Here is an 18,974-nt window from a genome sequence, read left to right as displayed (position 1 = left end):
CTGTAGAGAAATGGCATGCATACATCTGTCATGGACTGGTGTATGCTTCCTTAGAGCAAAAGCAGACATACAGAGCCTGTATCTCTAAAGAGACTGAGGACTTTAACTCCTCCTTTAGCCTAACATTTACATCCTCGAAGTTATTTTTTTTGGCTGCTGTGTACTCTAGAAAATCCCCAGCACATTGTGGCTTGTTTCAGCAAATTCACCCACCTGCCTGTATTTCAGCCACTGACTAAAGGAGGCTTCACCAATGTCCGCACCTCACTCAGTAGCTCTCACTTACTGGGACTGTCTGATTTGGCCTTCTTATGCTTCTTCCACTATCTTCTGGATAATTCTCAAAATTTGCTTGTTGGGATTTCACACTAGGCTTGAGGAGAAAAGGATTTTCTCTTATTTGTGTGGAATAACCTAGTATCTATTGTGTTTGGGATTCTGGAGGGACAAATTCAATTCCCTTCCACTGAAATGCTGGGAATGGGGATGTGAACCAGAATCCTTCACACATCAGCATGTAGGTAAGTTGCAAGACAGCAACCCATAAGACCAGCAGAGAAGAAATGCTGCATGATCTTTTATGATTTTTTTTGAAAGAAGACTGTCCCAGTTCACTATTTTACTGTTATTTTCTTCTACATTAAACAGGGTATCAGGAACAAGAACGAATGTGTTCATGAGGTTTAAAACCACCATGAAGGAAGGACTTTTGATGTGGAGGGGAAACAGTCCCATGCGACCTAACAGTGATTTCATCTCTCTAGGCCTTCAGGAAGGAGCTTTAATATTCAGGTAAAATTCCTCTCCCATATTTGTGTAGCACACAGTACACTCAGGGCTTGAAGGAGTTGCCACAACACATCCAGTGCACTTGTCCTTTGGCATAGTGTGATACACTCACAATCTCAAGATTTTGTTCAGTGATGGGTCCCTTTTGCTGTCTAGAAAAGGATGTGAGTTGAACAGGTAACATGCTGCAAGCTTTGCATCATTTCTATTCCCTCCCAATTTTTAAAACATAATTTTTTATTGTTATTATCTAAAAGTTACCTTATGAGGGGATCATGCTTCTTGAAGCACTCACCACCTCAGTTAAGCAGAGCAGGGTAGGGTTGGCAGAGGGATCAGGGGTCAAGGACAAACTGCTGATGCCAGTGCTCACTGTGGGCTCATTCTTTGCCAGAGAGTGCACATGGGAGCAGGGCTTCCACCATCTCAAGCCCCCAGATATTCTACCCTGTGACACACACACAGCTGTCACCAGGCCTTGTTAATGCCACCGTGCACAGAATTGGTTATTTAAGAAATAATACTGCTGTCAAAATGCTGAAGTTGGGGACTATTAGGAAATGTTGGGTTCTTGCTCCAGAATCTCTTTCTCCCTTGCAGACACTCAGGCAGACTCTGCAACTTTTTGTGTGATGCTTTTTTGGGCCTTCTGTCTTTTGAAAGCACTGTCTTTCCGCTGGTTCCTTTTTAGGTTGTGCAAGACAAGTACTGAAACAGCAAACTACAAATGTAATGATTATTATGGATTGTTGTGAGACATTGTTGATTAAACGGCAAAGATTTTGTTATTTAAGCTAATTTGAAGCCATCTTTTACTTTACTTGGCTGTCATTTGTTACCATGGATACATAGATAAGTTGCACATTTCTATTTAAATTAATTTCTTTTAAGCTTTTTTTTAATGGGATTTTCAGTGGTTAACTTTGCAAAAATCCTTAGTTTCCTCACTGTTGTATAAGCAAGGAACTGACTCTGTAGAAATTGCACACTGTTTAAATGTCTTTGGAAGAGCCTGTCTGCCTGAGATGCATGGTAGTAAGTGGCTACTGTATTCTGTCATTGTTCCAGACACAGTGCATTTTCTATTAAGGTTGTTGCTCTTCCTCAGACATGAAGATACACAAAGGTTTTAGGACAAAACAGCTGAATTTTACTGAAATTTTACTGTACCTTTCACATTTAAGAACGTGAAAAATTAATTTCCAAAAGTAAAACTCTTGTAAGCAATCACTGCATACTGAAGGAGGGCAACAAAGATGGTGAAAGGACAAATGCAGAAAAAAAATGGTCATTCAGAAAGGTTGATCTTTATGGTAGTTTTTGGCCTTTTGAAAGGTGAGGTCAGTAGAATATCAGGGCTGTGAATTGGTTGGAAGCATTTTTCTGTAGCCCAAGTTTAGATATCTGTGTTCTGGTCCAGTTTGAAATCCAAAACCTATCTTTTCTTTCCCATTTTCTATGGCATTATTCCCTGTACAACATACCTGCTGCTGTAAATCCTTTCTGTTGCTCCCTGCTTCTGTGGAAAGTTATATCACTGTTGTAAGGGATCCCCTTTCATAAGGGATATGCATCTCATTTTTACAAACACCTTGATACAATCCTGAACACCTAAATCCTTCTGTAGCTTCTGACCTAGACTGGTATCTGCACCCTGGGTTAAAAGGAGATTTTTGCTTGAGACTCACTTAAACCCCTGTGGCGGAAACAAATTCAGGGTAGCTCATGACTTTATGTGCTGTTCTCAAGTACCTTATCCTGGCAATGAATTAACTTCATGTTCAGCCTTTTTGAAGTGACGATGTTGATTTTAATCTCTTCTGCTTGTTATGGGCTGAAGTCCGGCAACAGGTGATTTTGGCTAGTTCATCCTGCTGGATTAGGCAGCTGAGCACCCAATAGCTCACTGTGTTGTATCATCTATTTCTCCTTTATTAAGGGTGGCCCAAACTTCTGGGACCTAGAAATTAAGATGCCTGAAGTGTAAACATGATGGGGACACTATGTCTGCTGAATAATTTGGTAGAGTCAGACACAAAGAAATAATTAGGGTGGCAGCAGAAGCAGGAAACTTCATGATTATCTCTGCATTTATTTATTAGGCTTTGTCTATTCTAAAAGGTCTTAACCTTGTCTATAATTCAGATGAGTTGTCGATCTGTTATAGATTGTATGCCAATTTGCTTTTGTAATGATGTATTTGTTAACCTTGTTTGCAACTTCCCACTGCTTCTCCCATTAGGCCAAAGGTCACTGACTTTCATAATCCCCTGTTTCAGGATGGAATTGCCTTGCAGAGGTTCCCTTCTTGTTCCCATGTTATGGTAGTGATGCTACCCACTCTGACCTGGGGAGGAGGGAATATTGCTTGCTCCTCCGTGAGCCTGACTTTGTAAAATAAGAGCACTGCTGCTGGGACTATTCCAAAGGACTCCAATGGTTGCCCCAGAATCTGAGCTGTAAGGGAGTAAGAATGCCTGAGCAACTTGGCAGGCAACTGGTCCTTGCAAGGGAGGCAGCAACATTTTAATGGTTTGTTGTTTTTTTTTTTTAATTGTAGCTACAATTTGGGCAGTGGCATTGCTTCCATCATGGTGAACGGCTCTTTCAGCGACGGGCGGTGGCACAGGGTCAAAGCTGTTCGGTAAGCAGACATACTTCATCTGGGAGGTGTTTTGGAGCCACCCTGCCGTTAAAGATGCTGGCTGGTGTGTCTGGGTGCTGGTTGGGTGTGAATCACTGTGGCTCCACGCTCACACATTGCTTAGGAGTGGAACTGTTAGCAACTTGGCTGTTTCAGGATGATGCACACAAAGATTATTATATTGGAGGTGACAGTGCCAACTCGGCACAGCTCAAGGAAGGCTGCCAAAGTCATGCAGGGCTATTCTGGGGCTGTGACAGACATTCTCTTAAACCCATACCATTTGGATTAAAAGTATTTTTCTTTAATGTCTGCATTTTGAAATTCCCTAGTGAGCATTTTATGGGCTGGCACAAGCACTGGAGCATGGACAGTGTAAGCCTACTTCTTCTATTTGGAGGAGGTATAGACATCTTGCAGTGTATATATAACTCATATTTATAACTCATTACCTAATGGGAGGTAACTGTGCCCAGCACAGACAGCACACATCCCTCTCTTCATGAGATGTTGGTTCCCTGGAAATCACAGTTTGACATTAGCACAACTTGTTACAAATTCAGTGGGAATACCAACCCATCAAGTGGCTTTTATGTCAATGCTGTTTTTGACCATACCTAGAATGGAAGTGGCCAAAAGGCGCTAGTAAGAAACAAAACTGCCTCTTAGTATGTTTTGTCTTAGCTTGCCTGGTTTTTCCCTTCTGTCAAAGCTTCTGCTGTTTACTTTTAACATTAGATTTGGTTTTTAACAACAAGTCAGAAGCTGTCCATCCTGCTCTCTCCCCTAGCTTTGCAATTTACTTCTTTCCCAGCTCTTTCTTATCTCCAAATGTGTCCCACACCCTTTGCAGGTCTTTGATATCTTAGTCCTTATTAAAAAAAAAACAACACCCTGAAGAGTTTGGACTGCCATAACACACTGTCTGTGGGGCTTCCCGGCAGCAGTCCCAAGCCTCTTCCGTGAACCCTGCCGAGCACTGAATTCCCTTGGTCTCCTGGCCACTGGAAGATACTGCTGCTCTTCCTTCTGCCTGGTGGTAGGCTGGACACATGAGAGTGGTTTGCTTTTCATTTCAGGGATGGACAGTCTGGCAAAGTAACCGTGGATGATTATGGTGCCAGGACTGGTAAATCCCCTGGGAAGATGAGGCAGTTAAATATCAATGGAGATCTCTATGTAGGTGAGTGCTCATTGTTCACATTTGGGACCCAGATTAATTTCTGTGTTTGCAAGGTTGGCTGCAAGGCAGAGTGTCCCAACTCTGTCCAGCTCAAGGTGGAGGCATCACGTGGCAGCCTCTAGTGGTCCACAGCCTGGTTAGTGTGAGGAGACCTCTTTGAGTGGGATGGGGGGGGTTGCACCGTGGGGTGCACTGTGATACCCTTGGCAGGTACACAGAGAAACAGTTAGTGGCAGCTGCAAACCCCACACCAGATTTAGTAGGAATGTGGGCAGAGGCTTCTTCAGCTCTTACTGATGCTACAATTTCTGCAGTAAATAATTAACATCCCAGTTCGTTACCTTCAGCTTATACCCTCTGTATTTTCAAGTACTTAAAATCTGTATTCAAACCAACACAGAGGAACCCGTAAATCAAAATTCCCTTCTGAGGTGCCCTAGGAAAGCTAATGGTGTTGCTGGGTGTGCAATCTGCCAAGCAGGAGCAGACACCCATGCTGGTGAAGAGTTTCTGATGGCTGCCTTTCCCCCAGGTGGCATGAAGGAAATTGCGCTGCACACAAACCGTCAGTACATGCGGGGGCTGGTGGGTTGCATCTCCCACCTCACACTGTCAACTGATTACCACATCTCGCTGGTGGAGGACGCCTCCAATGGGAAGAACATCAACACGTGTGGGACTAAGTGACAAGAGAGGAATCCCGGTGCTGAGGACCCATCGTGTGCTTGTGTGTGTGGCTGAGTGTGACACAGTCCTCTACAGCTGGACCACGTTCGCCATCTGGGAAGGTGACAAAGCCAAAGGGAAACCCCAAAAAAGAGAACATTTTCCCCTCTCATTCCCTCTCCTTTCCTGACCAAATGAAACCAAGTATTTTTTGTGTATGAACCATGCCCTCTACCCTTACAGTGTTTAGTGAACGCTTAAGGTTGTGCATCAGTGCAAATGGCAGTGTGATGTTATGAGTAGCTCAATGACTGTGTTGTGGTCCTTAGGTTATCTTTTGTAGTATCAGAGAAAGCACCTGCAATCATCCCACCCTGCAGTGGTACAGCAACTGTGCTGTTCAACAAATACACCATCAGGCAGTGTATTTCAGCAATCACATGTTGGTCCTGGAACAAGCAGATCTTACCACTCTCTGATTTAGCTAAATTATGTTTCATCCTGTGTAACAGGATAACAACTAAAATCACTGGTTTCAAAATATTGTTGTTTGTTGAGGAGAAAAGTTCTTACAAGTCTACTTTTTTATTACAAGCAACAAAACCAACCAATTTTGTAGAAGTAATTTTATACTTGTCTATTTTTTATAGCAGCAGCAGACCTGCTTACATGGCATCACTTTTAACATTTATGTGTACTATACAGTTAGCTCTTTGCACACTTTCCTAAAAATAGAAAAGTGACCTGTGGCTTAATGTCTGTATTATACAGTTTTAATGGGGATATTTGTGAGTTATGACCAGTTTTACATCTGACTCTTTTTGTTCTGTAAATTTTGACAGTTTGAAATTGTACATTATGAAGCTTTCCTGTCTTAAACAGATTAAAAGATTAGGAAAAAAAGAGCAAATGCCTCCTACTGTGGTATTATAAATCACTTTTTTTTTCCCCAGAAAAATGAGAAAAGGGATTGCAAGAGACCTTGGTGGGTCACAGTCCTCTTAAAGTAATACGTTTTCTAGGCACTGTAACAACACTTATGAAGCTTGATTACCAAACTGTAATTTGATCAGGCAGAGTGCTATTGAGACACAATTAGACAATGGTCCAGAATTTCATAGTTTGGAGATTTTCTTCCTTAATTCTTTCTTCAAAGTGGATGAGTGAGCCATTTTTGGAGGTGGCAGGGGGAAGAAGAGAGACCCACCAGAGCCTGCCCCATGCCCGCAGTGGGACAAGCACAAACCTCCTCAGTGACTCAGGCTCATCTGAATACCTGTGAGCTAAAAGGACCTGATGAGGTGGAAGTAGTGGAAGTTTCTGCTGCATTTTTACTGGTCTCAGAGTGCCCCTTGCTCCCTGGGTGCTCAAAGATATTCCCTAGACTCATCCTAACTATAGCTGACCTAGATAATGGCACATGGAAAATCCTACTGAGGAGACCCCAGCTCTGCCCTGCATGATGAAAGGGATACTCAGATTGCTTAGGTGAAAGATCTTGTTCTCCTTGTAGAAATCATAGGAGTGGTCAAAAAAAAATGCAAGCACTTCTTTAGAAACAGAAAGTAACACAAAAATACGTGGTGATGCCAGCATGTAATGTGTACCTGTGCTCTGCCCCCTGTTCAAATGGCACTTTGTTAAAAAGGTAGAAGACATGGGCAGCTTGCAGAGGAGCTGGAGACACTCATGGTTTTCCTACCAGGAGAAGCAAAGATACTCATGGTTCTCCTGCCAGGAGAAGTAAAGTTTTGTTTGGCTTGGGGAGGGAGAAACATGTGCATGGTCGGGAAAAAGCAGGATAAAGTATACAAGATCAAGGTGTGTCTTTAAAATGAAAGCAAATGGAATTTGATGCCTTGGGATGTAAAGGGGAATTGTTCAGAGTTTGAAAAAGGGTGAAAGCTGAAACCTCCGGAGGCTAAAGGTCTTTCTGGTTGCTCACTGCAGCCCTGTGGCAGTGGGCAGACGCAGCCTGCGCTTAGGTTGTGTCTCAGCTACCGGCTCTCTGAGAGGGAAAACTCACATTTAAAGAGCTGGAGGGGTTTCCTGGATGCTAATGACCTGTCCTGAGCTGGCACAGAGTAGGGAGATTTGACTGGCTCTACCCCTAATCCTGGGGACCTCTTGTGCTGCCATTGATAGGGGACTACAACGGTCCACAAACAGCATCACCCTCTGCTCTGTCTTATGTGCCTCGCCTTTCCCACCCTTTCATTTTTGTCGCAGGGTTTGGAGAGCAGTTCCAAGACAAACATCTGGTGGGAGAGGTCTCTATTTTAAGATAATTTACTGCAGAATACAGAGGCGTTTTAGTACAAGGCGGTACTTCTCCGAAACAAAAGCTGCTCTTTGAAACGGAGGGTAGGGAGGGGAGCGGGTAGGAAATACCTCTGTTGTTGTTGTGGAAAAAGAAGAGCGGCAAACGGCAGCTCCCCAAATGCCTGTTTCCAACTATGCATATCACCGCGCGAGAATTCGGAGCTGGCGACACATCACCCTGCAGTGGTGCAGTCTGAGCACGAGCAGCATAGCTGTGTGGTGCTGGCCAGGCACGGGGTGGAGAGTAGGATAGCAAAGATGCTAAGCGGTTTGAATCATTTAAGAAAAAAAAAAGTCCTTTCTGCATCCTTTTAAAGATAATCGGAGAAACATCCCTCATCCACATCTCCACTCTCCCTGGTGAAGCTTGGGGCTGGGCGAGAGGCAGCGGTTTCCACTCCAGGGGACGAGCAGGAGGTAGGTGCCAGAAACTCAGGAACATCTGACTACAAGTAGGGGCTCGCCCCTCCACTCTCAACCACCCTCCCTCTGATGTTGGCTGGGGCAGGGAAGGGGAGAGGAAAGGTGGACAGTGCATGGCAGTGTGATTAGTCATTTTCTTAGGAACTGGCCTGAATGTGCTGCTTGCTGTCTCCAAGAATGTTTATTAGTCACATTATTTATTGCTCGGGCTGACTCAGATGCTAGGCATGACTCTGGTGCTGAACAGAATGAGCTCCTGCCCACTGACAGAGTATGTCCCTTTTGCCACAGGTACCTGTGCAAACCAGCAGTGAAGGCAGCAGTCACAGGTGCTTGTGTCTCTCTTTGCAATTTAATCCCCTTCCTTAAACTCCAGTTCTTGGATTTCTTCCTAATTTTCCACACTAATCCCAAAATATGCAACCTTCCATTTACCAGGGCTCAACACCTGCCATCATGCCAGCCTTGGTGGATTGAGTCAGGCTTTGTGCTGGGCACTGGCTGCTGGGCATAGCTGCCCCCTGGCTGCCCCTTGCCCTGCCCAGGGCAAAGAGTGTCTTGCTGCTCTCCATCACTCCTCCATCTCCGTGGGAACCACCTACTTGGGAATCAGCAGTTAGGTTTAATCTGGTCATCCTAGAGGAAAATAAGGAAAAAAGAAAAAAATAAACAAAAGGAGAAGTCAAGGGAAACTAAAGCCAGATGAGATTTAGCAATGATCTCTATGGTAGGCAAATCCTTGCTGCACTGGTGTGTCCTGGGTGGTCAAAGATGAGGGGCCAGGAGCTTATTTCCATCCCAGTCCTCCCAGACTGGCCCCAGGGAGCAAAGAAGCAAAGAGGAGGAGGAGGAAGAGGAAGAGGAGGAGGGGGCTGCCAGGGTTGAGAAGCTGCCCATTCCCTGGTGGAGCACTGGCCTGCGGTAGGTGCCTGTTAAAATTTTGTGCCTGTTACTATTTTGTCAGCCAGACTTTGCTTTTTGGAGAATGTTTTCATTCTGTTCATACAGCAAATAAGCCCGGTGGGAAATGCACTGTTCCAGCTCTGCATGTTCAGCTCCCTCCATGACAGCATAACCTCTCAAGGGGAAGATCTCCTCACTTTAAAGGACTGGATAAAGTACAGTTGTGATTTACTCATGGAGAGCAGCAGCCACATCCTGTCAGACAGATGTATCTTTTTACCAGCATTTTATTTCTTGAGTGGGGTTTTCCCTTCTCCAAACACCTTACTCTGATGTCTGAGTCAGTTGGGGCACTGCCTGCTCCAGCAAGTGCATCCCTCCCTCCCAGTCCATTTTTTCATTTGTTTGAGTCACTGTGGGCACTGTGGGTCAGGTGTTGAAGTGTCCCTGACCCTGCACTCGGGCATTTCACACATCAATAACAGCTTGGCGCCGGCACCAGATTAATGTGGTCACTGCAGCTCTGCAAGGTCCTGGCTTTCTGTCCCTATGGACAGGACTCGGCTCATCTGAAAGTGCTCTCTTGCCAAACCCCCTGCAATGGGGACTGCCTGGTAGTGCTGTGACCGACTGCCCTGGTTTCTCTTGAATATCCATTCACTGTCAGAGCATTTTTCTTTGTTCATTGTGCACAGGACAAAGACGACGTTGTTCCTCTCCTCCTGCTATTTCTTTTTAAAGCTTCCCTCAGTCTTCCTTTCTAGGAAAACAACAGTGCTGGTCCTTTCAACACTGTACCCACAGGGCATGTTTTCCAGCACCTTATGTTACTGAGATAGGTGGAGAAGTGAGGAAGAAATGGAGCTGCACAGCACAGACACCCCATGTTCAGGGTCACAAAACAACAGCTTTCTAACTTATTTTTTGTTTTGCAGACCTTTAAATAGTTTCTAGTGGCAGTAGTGACAGCATATGTCATCACTTTTTGTGGACATGGTGGAATTTTCCTAAATTTTTCTGTCTTTTGGAAACATTGAAGGAGCAATATTTAACATTTTCTTTACCATTTCTCTTGCTTCCATTTTTTTCCCCTCTCTACAGCTTTTAAAGTTGGTGTTAGCAAAGCAGAATTCAAAAATGAAATCACCAATTTATCATCACGTTTAGGTAGTTTTCATTTTAACTGATTGTTCTTACCAAAACACAGATTTTTTTATAACTAACAAATGATCCATGCACAGGGACACTGTAAGCTTTATTTATGTGTTGAGAGAAACTTTTTGTGGTTGCAAATCCAGGGGAATGCTGTACTCTAATGCAAGTGCCACATTAGGAGCAACCAGCATGGATAGCACAGGGAGAGTTAAGCAGAAGATAAGGATGTGTGCTGGAACAGGGTGAAACAGGGACAGGGACCATGGTTGGTTTGACTCCCTCTCCCAACCCTCCTCACAATGGTGAAAAATGGGACAGTTCATGGTCCCTAAGAAGAAGCCTCCTGCCTTCATGGTTCTGTGGTGCAGCTGTTGCATAAGTATATCCATGCTGATTGATGGGATTCCCAGCTGCCTGTGAGCTGTGTTAAATATCAAACCCAACAGGGGTCTTTTAGCCCTGAGAACCAGAAGATGGAGTGAGACCGGTCTGGAACTCCAGCCTGCTGTCCCTGCACTGACCAAAGCAGTACCAGGGCTTGAGAGGCCAGCTGTGGGTTTCACCTTTGGAACAACTGAAGCCTTTCCTTGGTTTCCACAGCTCTACGAGTTCCAGTCTTTTCAGAGCAGTAGTTTTCAGTTCTGCTAAAAGACATAGTGCCCTTAACCCGCCTCCCAGAGCTCAGTGGAGCTGCCACATCCTCCCTAGCTTCTGTCACACCCACAGGCTGCACCAGTCTGCTATTGCAAGGCAAGGAATTGACTCAGGCTTGAGACTGCCTCCAAGGAGATGGAGAAGCACAGTGGCACCATGGTGGCTTCATGTGACGTGCAGTAATACAGCACCTCTCTGTGCACATGCTGCTAAGCCCAGGTGTCACTCCCTAGTTAGTGGCTAGATGAACCACAAAATTGCTTGGCTGTCACTAGGACACCATGTGCCAAGACATAAATGGCCTCAAACATAAGGCCCATATTGTAACCTTGACAGAAGCCGACCATCTCCATTCCACTAAAACACGCTTAGAAAGTGTCCTGTGCCACCCAAACCAACCCCACAGTGCACAGCCTGGGCCCATTCATCCCGCTGCTACACCTGGAGTAGGGATGTCCACCGTGCAGACCTGTCCACCACGGAGAGCCTCCGGTGGCTCCTCTCTGCAAACGGACAGTCCGAGCATACAGGGAAATCACATCTCAGATGCCAGCTGGGTTAGAGCCATAAGCTCAGGAGGACACAGGTAAGTGAACTGGCCTTCTTCTTATCACTGCATCATAGAGTAGGAGGGCTTCAGTGAACCTTGTATGCACATGCTACGGCATGTTGGGCCCAGGAGAAGCTGCTTGGGGAGTATCTGTGTTACTACCCACTCTGCCTATCAGGAAGCCAAGGCTGTGCTTGCCAGATCCTGTGGTTATTTATTCTGGCACAAAATTAGAATAACTCTGTTTGTACTGGAGCACGAGCAGAATTTAACTCTTTCCTGAAAAACAAACATGAGAGCAAGGAATATGAATACATTTAAGAGTGTAAGAAAATATATTTATTAAATTTCATGGCAATTGTATGGCAAAAATTGTTAAATACATGCGTACTTTTAGACACCCAAGCAATACAACAGGAATTACAACAAGCAAGCAAACTAGATTTAAAACATATGCAAAGTTGTATCTTAATGTTAGGTTAGTCTTAAATGTCAACTGCCACACTGAAATATAATATCCCCAACATGATCCCATGCTTCCTTTTTCAAGCATGCATTTGTTTAACTGCGTAGCTGATAAATTTTCATATTGATACACTTGGTTGAATCAGTATTTTACTTGGCATGCTACAGCTTCATTAAAGTGCCTTGTGATGATTTTCCTAAAATTGTATAAGTACTTTTTCAATAGCGGATTTGGAAGCTGGAAAACTTCAGTATCATTCAGCAACAAAAAGACGTTCAATGACTGATTACATTTAGTGTGTTATGAAGACTAAATCAGTACATCAAGCTGACAAAATATTCTCAGAATTAATTTCTACAGATGACTATTTCAAATTGGCAAATAATATTTTCACTAGTATTAAACAAAAGTCCGTTAAAATCTTTGTAAAAACAGAACATAAAAACATCTCTAAACAAATTATTTATGCTGTAAAAAATACGGTATAAAAAGAGCTAAAAAAACATTGAACCTGTTCACAGTATGTATTTTTAATGTTACAGCATTATAATACAATGTTGTGTGTTTTTTTGGGGTGACCTGTATGATTCCACCAGTTCTGCTGTTTTATGCACCACAACAGGCTCAAAGTTCAAATTACTGTTACCTTCAAGTAGGATTTCAGATAAGAGTTGATTCAGTTGTCTTCTCTTTTTGCTATCCCCTGCTTCACAAACTTTTATGACATCCTATGAAACATAAAATTGTTGTTCATCCTAAGCCACTCTTGACTCACATTAAGGAAACATTGACAAAGTGATGTTCAAGAATTCTTTTTTTATTGTATTACTATTAAAGAGTGTGACCTTGCCAGTTTCTATTTTACCTTGCCCTGCTTAAACTATTTATTTTTTAAGTTTTTCTTAATCCAAATAATGAAAATGAGAGCATTTAATTTTTTGCTTTGTCCCTGGGTAAGTTTTACTCGCTACATTTTGTACAACATGAGACCAAATGAGTTGCAAAGGTATTGAAGCTCCTTGTGGAAGTTGTGCATACACCTCCACTCAGGTAGCAACAGTTAAAGTGCAGATTTGGAACTGTCCAAAAACCTACCCAGAGATTTTGTTAGATATCACATTAAAAAATAAGGATTTCATCTGTTCTGCTGCACCAAAGTCACCTGGGCAGTGCTGTCTCAAGAAGACAGTGAGAGAAGATTATTCCTGTCCTCTCACAAAACACTCTGCCAGAACAGCTCACCTGCATGGGGACGCTGAATCTCTGCCGTCCAAAATGCAGAAGTTCTCTGAGATACTTTTATTATTGTAAAAGCAGAAGGAATTAAAAAATTTTTGTAGGGGAAAAGTATTGTCATGCACCCTGGGACAACTTGTAAAGTTACAGAAACGCTGCCAATACCATCTGAGGTTTGTTTGCATAACATGCAGAAAGGAAACAAACACTAGCTATCTTAGAAACACTGGGGAAAATCCAAAGTTATATAAATGGGGGAGGGGAAAGAAAATCTTTATGGAATAAACTTTTCCAGCTTCTAAGGAGATAATTAAGAATTTAAGACAGTTCTAAACATAATGAAATTAGTTTTTAAACACTCCAGCATTTCTGAATCCTTGTCTAGCATTTGGGCTCTGGGACTCTGTTTCCAGGCTTGCTAAGGAAAAGGCATAGAAAAAGCCAACAACAAATATTGTGAACCGCCAACAGCATCTCTGAGCATCAGCCACAGAGGGCACCACTTAAAGTACAGCATCACTAGCACTGTGTAGTGTGTTGGGAGGAGTGCAGATGGCAGCTGCTTCCTCTAGATGAAACTGCATCTCAGAAGGCATATATTCATCCACAGGACTCCAAAAAAAATCACTCTGGCAATTGCAAGCCAACTTCCTCTGCCATATGCGCCTAGGTACATAACGATGCAGGCACACATGTCCATAAGGGGTTAGGACGTAGTGTTAAAAATATTAATGTCTTTTGCACTGAAATCGTCATCAAAGTCTGTGGTGGAACTGAAGATGCTATTTACATGGGAAGCTCTCCATAGATTCATGGCACACAGAGCCTCGGCAGCAAACTGATTCTCTGAATGTTACATTTTCCTTATGTATTCAAAATTCTTTTACTATATTTCTATCTACTTGCAGGGATAAAAGTATTCTATTTGCAAAGCAGTATTTATTTAAAAATAGAGCACACAATTTCTCATTGCCTTTTCAGAGTGATGTCTAAACATCTTCTCTCTCCAATGCATCCAATTGCCTTCATTTTTGCTACTATTCATGTTCAACTGAGCGTCCTGGAGGACACAATCACAGGAAACACCACAGCCCTAAGCTTTACCCTGCTGAACCTGTCAACAACAACAACAACAAAAACAAAAAGGCAGCTTGAATATGCCTTTTCAGAGCAGCCTAAAACTTGAGGTCAGCAGGAGTGTGCTGCTGCCGTGTTCTTAGCCAAGGAAAGTTCTGGTCCCCCACATAAATCCAAGACGAAGAAACACGGGGCATTTGCCAATTGTGCCATGACAGACAACATGGCCACTGGTTCCCTTTGGAAATGGTTTACCCATGAAAGCAGCAACTAGGGATAATAAAGACAGCTTACCACAGCAAACATCAGTTTTCAGGTTCGAAGACTGCCTATACAGCCACTGCATAGCAGGGGAGGTAATTCACTGCCTGCCTGTAATATTAGCTTACTATTTTGTTGATATATTAACTAGTAATTCTGTGAGGTATATCACATGCAGATCTACCATCCCAAAATTTAACACACAAACCTGAGATCCCAGATCTCATGGCATGTCAGAACAACAAAAATAACAAATGTGTCAAATAGGAGAGTGCACAACGTTCCATCAAATGTGACCGATGTTCCATGCATACAGTGAACAGTACAAAAAACCCATTACAAACTCCAAATTGTCACATATGACAGGCATGGCTCAAAAATAGAAAGCAGCAGAACTGATGATTTTCTTCAGAAAGCAACTGCTTGGCATTAATACCCTACATCTCTGAATACTGATCCAACTTGAGGACTGATGCACAGAGTTAGGCATAGTAGTGTTTTGGACATAATCCCTTCTGGTCATATCCCTTCTGGAAGTTTTTTTTGTTTTGTTTTGTTTGTTTTGTTTTGTTTGTTTGGGTTTTTTTTCCTTTTTTCTTTTTTTAATTTTTTAAAAGCTGCACTTTCTATTCTTCTAGAAAAAGAAACAAAAAACCAAAAGAACTATAACAAAATAGATGATCTATAAAGGAACAAGATCTTTCAGAAAGTGATGGTAAGGAAATGCAGCACTTTAAGCTTCCTAAGGTATTTTTCAGAAAAAAATTGTCTGAAGAGGCTCACCAGGAAGCCCAAAGGCACTAGTACAAGAAGTCTGATCCCCTCTGAAGCTTACAATTGTTATCAAAGCATTTAGAGGCTAAAGAGCACCATGCTTTGAAAGTGAATTTGGTACAAAGACATTCCTAAAGATGTTTTACTAATTCAACATGGCACTTGGGCTCAGAAAGCAAGTCCATTCCCTGACAGTCCTTGTCATTCCTCCTTACTGCTCCATGCACCTAGAGATGTCTTCACATGATCATAACATTAGCACTCAACCTCTCACTACCCATCTAGCATTTGGATTCACTGCTGAAAATCTAAGACAGACATTTGAAAGGAGCCCTCGCTGGCAGTACTGAACAGGCTCAAAGGAAACCACAGACGTGAAGCAGCTGAGCTTCCAAGTGCTGGAATGACAACTGCTTGTTGGTTCATAACTATTAAGCAATAATGATGCTACAGATACTGCACAAGCCTGTGTTTCTCCTGCATTTGCCCCACTCTTCTCTTACTGAAGCTGTTGCTGTTAACATGACTCTTCTGCCCTGCATCCTGGAAGTAAGAACATCAGTCAAATAAAAGGTATGGTCAGAGTTTAAAAAAAAAAAAGAGATTAATAATTAGATGAGAGAGCATCAAGGCAAACCATGTATTTGTGGAGCTTTCCCCTACCTAGTCACTTAGAAATGGAACAATTTAAAATGTTGTTGCCTTTACTGAATAGGAAGAGCAGCACACAGAGAAACCTGAGTATGTGATCCTTGTGTGTAAGTGATTCACCATGGGAGCACTGCAAATGGTCTTAGGCTGCTGCCTGTGAGCTCAGTGTGTCCTCTGCAGCCGCCCTGACTTCCAGTCTGCCAAATTAAAAATTGCTAGTACTCTCAAACTTCAGTTTAATTTTGTTTCTTGCAATACACAGGCATATGAAAAGCATATTTATTCTTCATGATCAGCTGTTCTGCTACAGAGGAGCTTTTTCATTTGGATCACCATACAATACTGCCTGCTCCTCTGCATTAAGAAACTACTCTATGAAAAAATGCAAACCACTACCCATACACTGTCTATGACATGTTCTGCTTTCAATTAAACGCATATGGCAGCACAAGCTAAAATTCCTCTTAGGAGATAAACACATTAGGCCAAATCTACACTAGCGAAAAGAAATGCTCTAATAAAGAGGTATTGTGAAAAAGGTTTGTTACTATCAGGATTTAGCCACTTGTCAACTATTAAGCACAATGGGTAGAACTGCTTCCTTTCATGTATTAGTTTAGTGTTCTGAATAAGAGGCCATGAAACTTTCTCTTGTGCTGATGTCTGATGACAAATGGACATCACTCTTTTCACTGCCTGTCTTTTCATTCGCAGCCCTAATACTCCAAGACTCAACCTCAAAAGCCGAATCCTATCTGTGCTTTACGTCTTTTCAGAGACACTTTGCCACGCCTGCCAGGTCTGCAGACTCAACTATTTTTCACTTCTTCACAGTTCACTCTTCCAGGAGGCACACACGAGCAGTTGTTAGTGATGATGATTTGGATACTATTTAGCTTTGTGCGTTTTTGTCAGTTTTGAAATACCTTTGTATTTTCATTCTACGGAGATGGCAGAGATATGCCAACAGCTGAAACTGCACCATCCATTACTGCAATTACCCACAAAGTAACTAACGAAATGGAGTTCTTAAAAAAAAAAATGGTTAGGACTTCATGGAGACCCTTTTTGATCAAGCTGTTTAACATCTGACACCTCACCACTGTGTTTTACAGTAATGAACAGGTAAGTTAGAAAGTTTCTCCCGTGAGCTAGTGAAATCCATGTATGCCACAGTCTGAAGTTTACACAGTGAAATATTACACTTACAGCTGTCTAGATGTGCATAAGTGAAAACAAGCATGTTAAAAGACGATTGTTCTGAACACTCCTTTAAGCACAAAAATGTACATCATTTAAGCTTTCTTTGCATCACATATCTGGTAAAGGAGAGGTAGAAATACCCACACTAAAACCTCCTTGGGTTTCTCCCTGCCACTAGAGAAATCCTACCTTGTAGTCCCAGGTAGGATTTGTATAGAAGGTCCTGTGGGGTAGACACTTAAGATCAGCCAGGCAGCAGATAATACAAAGCTAATACAATAAAGACCATCCAAAGAGCAATTTCTTCTCAAGGAGCTAGTACTACTACCTCTAATTTCACATGCCAAACTGCTTGGACAGCTAATGTGAGCAGACAGAGATTTCCTCATGGCTTAAATTACCGCATAGTGCAAAGACTGCTGGACACTAAGGGTGAATGGAGTACTGTACCACTTCGAAGCAGGAGGTCTGGAGCAGAAGCTATTAAATACAAAATGCATTAGTGCAATTCCTTAGGAAAGATTAACTCCTTAACCAAAGGATAGAAAAAATATAGAGCATTCTAAGTTAAAAAAAAAAAAAGAAAGTTTTAAACTTTATGCAGTTCTTATTGAGGTTTCAATCAGTGTTACACTTTTTCCCCCAAGTTTGTACCCCTGAGTCAAACATTGAATAAACATTGTACAGTAGGTACAGAAACTAGTGTCTAGTTAAAAAGCAACAGGTTTGAATGGCCATTGCTTCCCAAGTGTTGAACAGTGACAATAACCCTCCATATGAGAGAAGGAAAAAAATAGCACTCTCATTTGCTCTTAGTTTATAACTAGGTAAAAGATCTCAACAGTTTCCAACTACATTTTTTCCGTGTATTAGGCTGACATTTGTGATAAATAAAACCTTCAGTAAGGAAACCTGTTGGGGCTGCATCATTTGAGTCTGCATGGTTGAGAACAACTACAACAAAGCAAAGCAATCTTTCCAAGTTATAAGTTGAATGAGACTATGTTAATCTTGGAGCACTATGTGAAGGGAGGCAGAGTTCTCTGACTATGATTATAGGGGTTCTAAACTCAATACCCCGTATTTCCAATATATTTTACTAGAGTAATAACTAAATTGCTATAACTTGGCCTTTCGGCCTCTATTACAATGGAATATTAACACTTTCACTAACTCAAACATGGTAACATTCAGCTCACTAGAACTTCTGCTGACTGTCTCCAAGAATAATTCATGCTTTTTGCACTTTTCTTCTTGCTTTCTTTACAACATCGGGAATAAAAGCTTATTTAGAAGGCAGGTTCAGGAGCAACAAGGACTCACTGTTAATCATTTGGTTTGTTTTGAAAAAAATGTGTGAAGGACCACCCTATGTTAATGGGTTTAGGAGAGTCTTCATCATCCTTTGGAGGAAGAAGAAACTGTCGGGAATTAATGGAGCATGGGCTCCCAAAGGATGCATTTTCATTGTTGCTTTCAACTGACCCAGGAGAGTCCGGAGTGTCCATGTTCCAGGCATTTGTGTTTGCTTGAGGTCTGTAACCTGCAGTTTTATCCAATTCTTCCTCCACAGGTGAGCGACTCTCTGTATTCATAGCACTGACGGACAGCTGCATTTGTGGCTTATAGCCTGCTGTAGTCACTACGTCTATTTCTGGCTCCTCCTCTGATTTAATTTGAGGCTGATACATGGATTGGATGTCAATGTAAACCACCTGAGATGACCCCCCAGGTTCATCCGTAGGGGGATTTGAGATCTCCTCCTCAATGATAGGGGGGCAGTAGGACACAACAACATGGTTCTCCATTTCTGAGTCAGAGCCATCTTCAGGCACGGTGGTGTCTCCTGCTGGGGACATCATCTCTGTGTCTTCAATCTTGGGAGCTGCAGACTGTGTTTCCACCACTTCAACACTATTGGGGGTGCATGGGTTCATTTCCAGTGTTTTAAGTGTCTTATTCCCCTGAAGTGAGAAAAAGGAGAAGGGGGAGAGACTTAGCTAAAATTCTGGAAAAC

At 42.6% G+C, this 18,974-nt stretch overlaps 2 protein-coding genes across 7 annotated transcripts in view; one reads left to right on the top strand and one right to left on the bottom strand.

Moving 5' to 3' along the window:
• The window catches only part of EGFLAM (EGF like, fibronectin type III and laminin G domains), a 73,761-nt gene extending 67,574 nt beyond the window's left edge, over positions 1-6,187 (top strand). For both annotated transcript variants that reach the window (XM_027709154.1, XM_027709155.1), the window contains exons 20-23: positions 649-792; positions 3,350-3,433; positions 4,513-4,616; positions 5,149-6,187. In XM_027709154.1, the coding sequence (XP_027564955.1) occupies positions 649-792; positions 3,350-3,433; positions 4,513-4,616; positions 5,149-5,303 (487 nt within the window). In that variant the 3' untranslated portion in view covers positions 5,304-6,187. The remainder of the gene's footprint in view (positions 1-648; positions 793-3,349; positions 3,434-4,512; positions 4,617-5,148) is intronic.
• Positions 6,188-11,605: 5,418 nt separating this feature from the next.
• Positions 11,606-18,974, bottom strand: part of LIFR (LIF receptor alpha) — a 55,423-nt gene continuing 48,054 nt past the window's right edge. For all 5 annotated transcript variants that reach the window (XM_027709127.1, XM_027709125.1, XM_027709124.1 and 2 more), the window contains one exon: positions 11,606-18,921. In XM_027709127.1, coding sequence (XP_027564928.1) covers positions 18,283-18,921 — 639 coding nt within the window. In that variant the 3' untranslated portion in view covers positions 11,606-18,282. The remainder of the gene's footprint in view (positions 18,922-18,974) is intronic.

Source organism: Neopelma chrysocephalum, unplaced genomic scaffold (assembly GCF_003984885.1).
Source record: "Neopelma chrysocephalum unplaced genomic scaffold, ASM398488v2 Primary Assembly neopelma1_96688, whole genome shotgun sequence".
NCBI lineage: Eukaryota > Metazoa > Chordata > Aves > Passeriformes > Pipridae > Neopelma > Neopelma chrysocephalum.
Note: the sequence above shows the minus strand (reverse complement) of the source record. Positions and strands in the feature narration are given on the sequence as shown.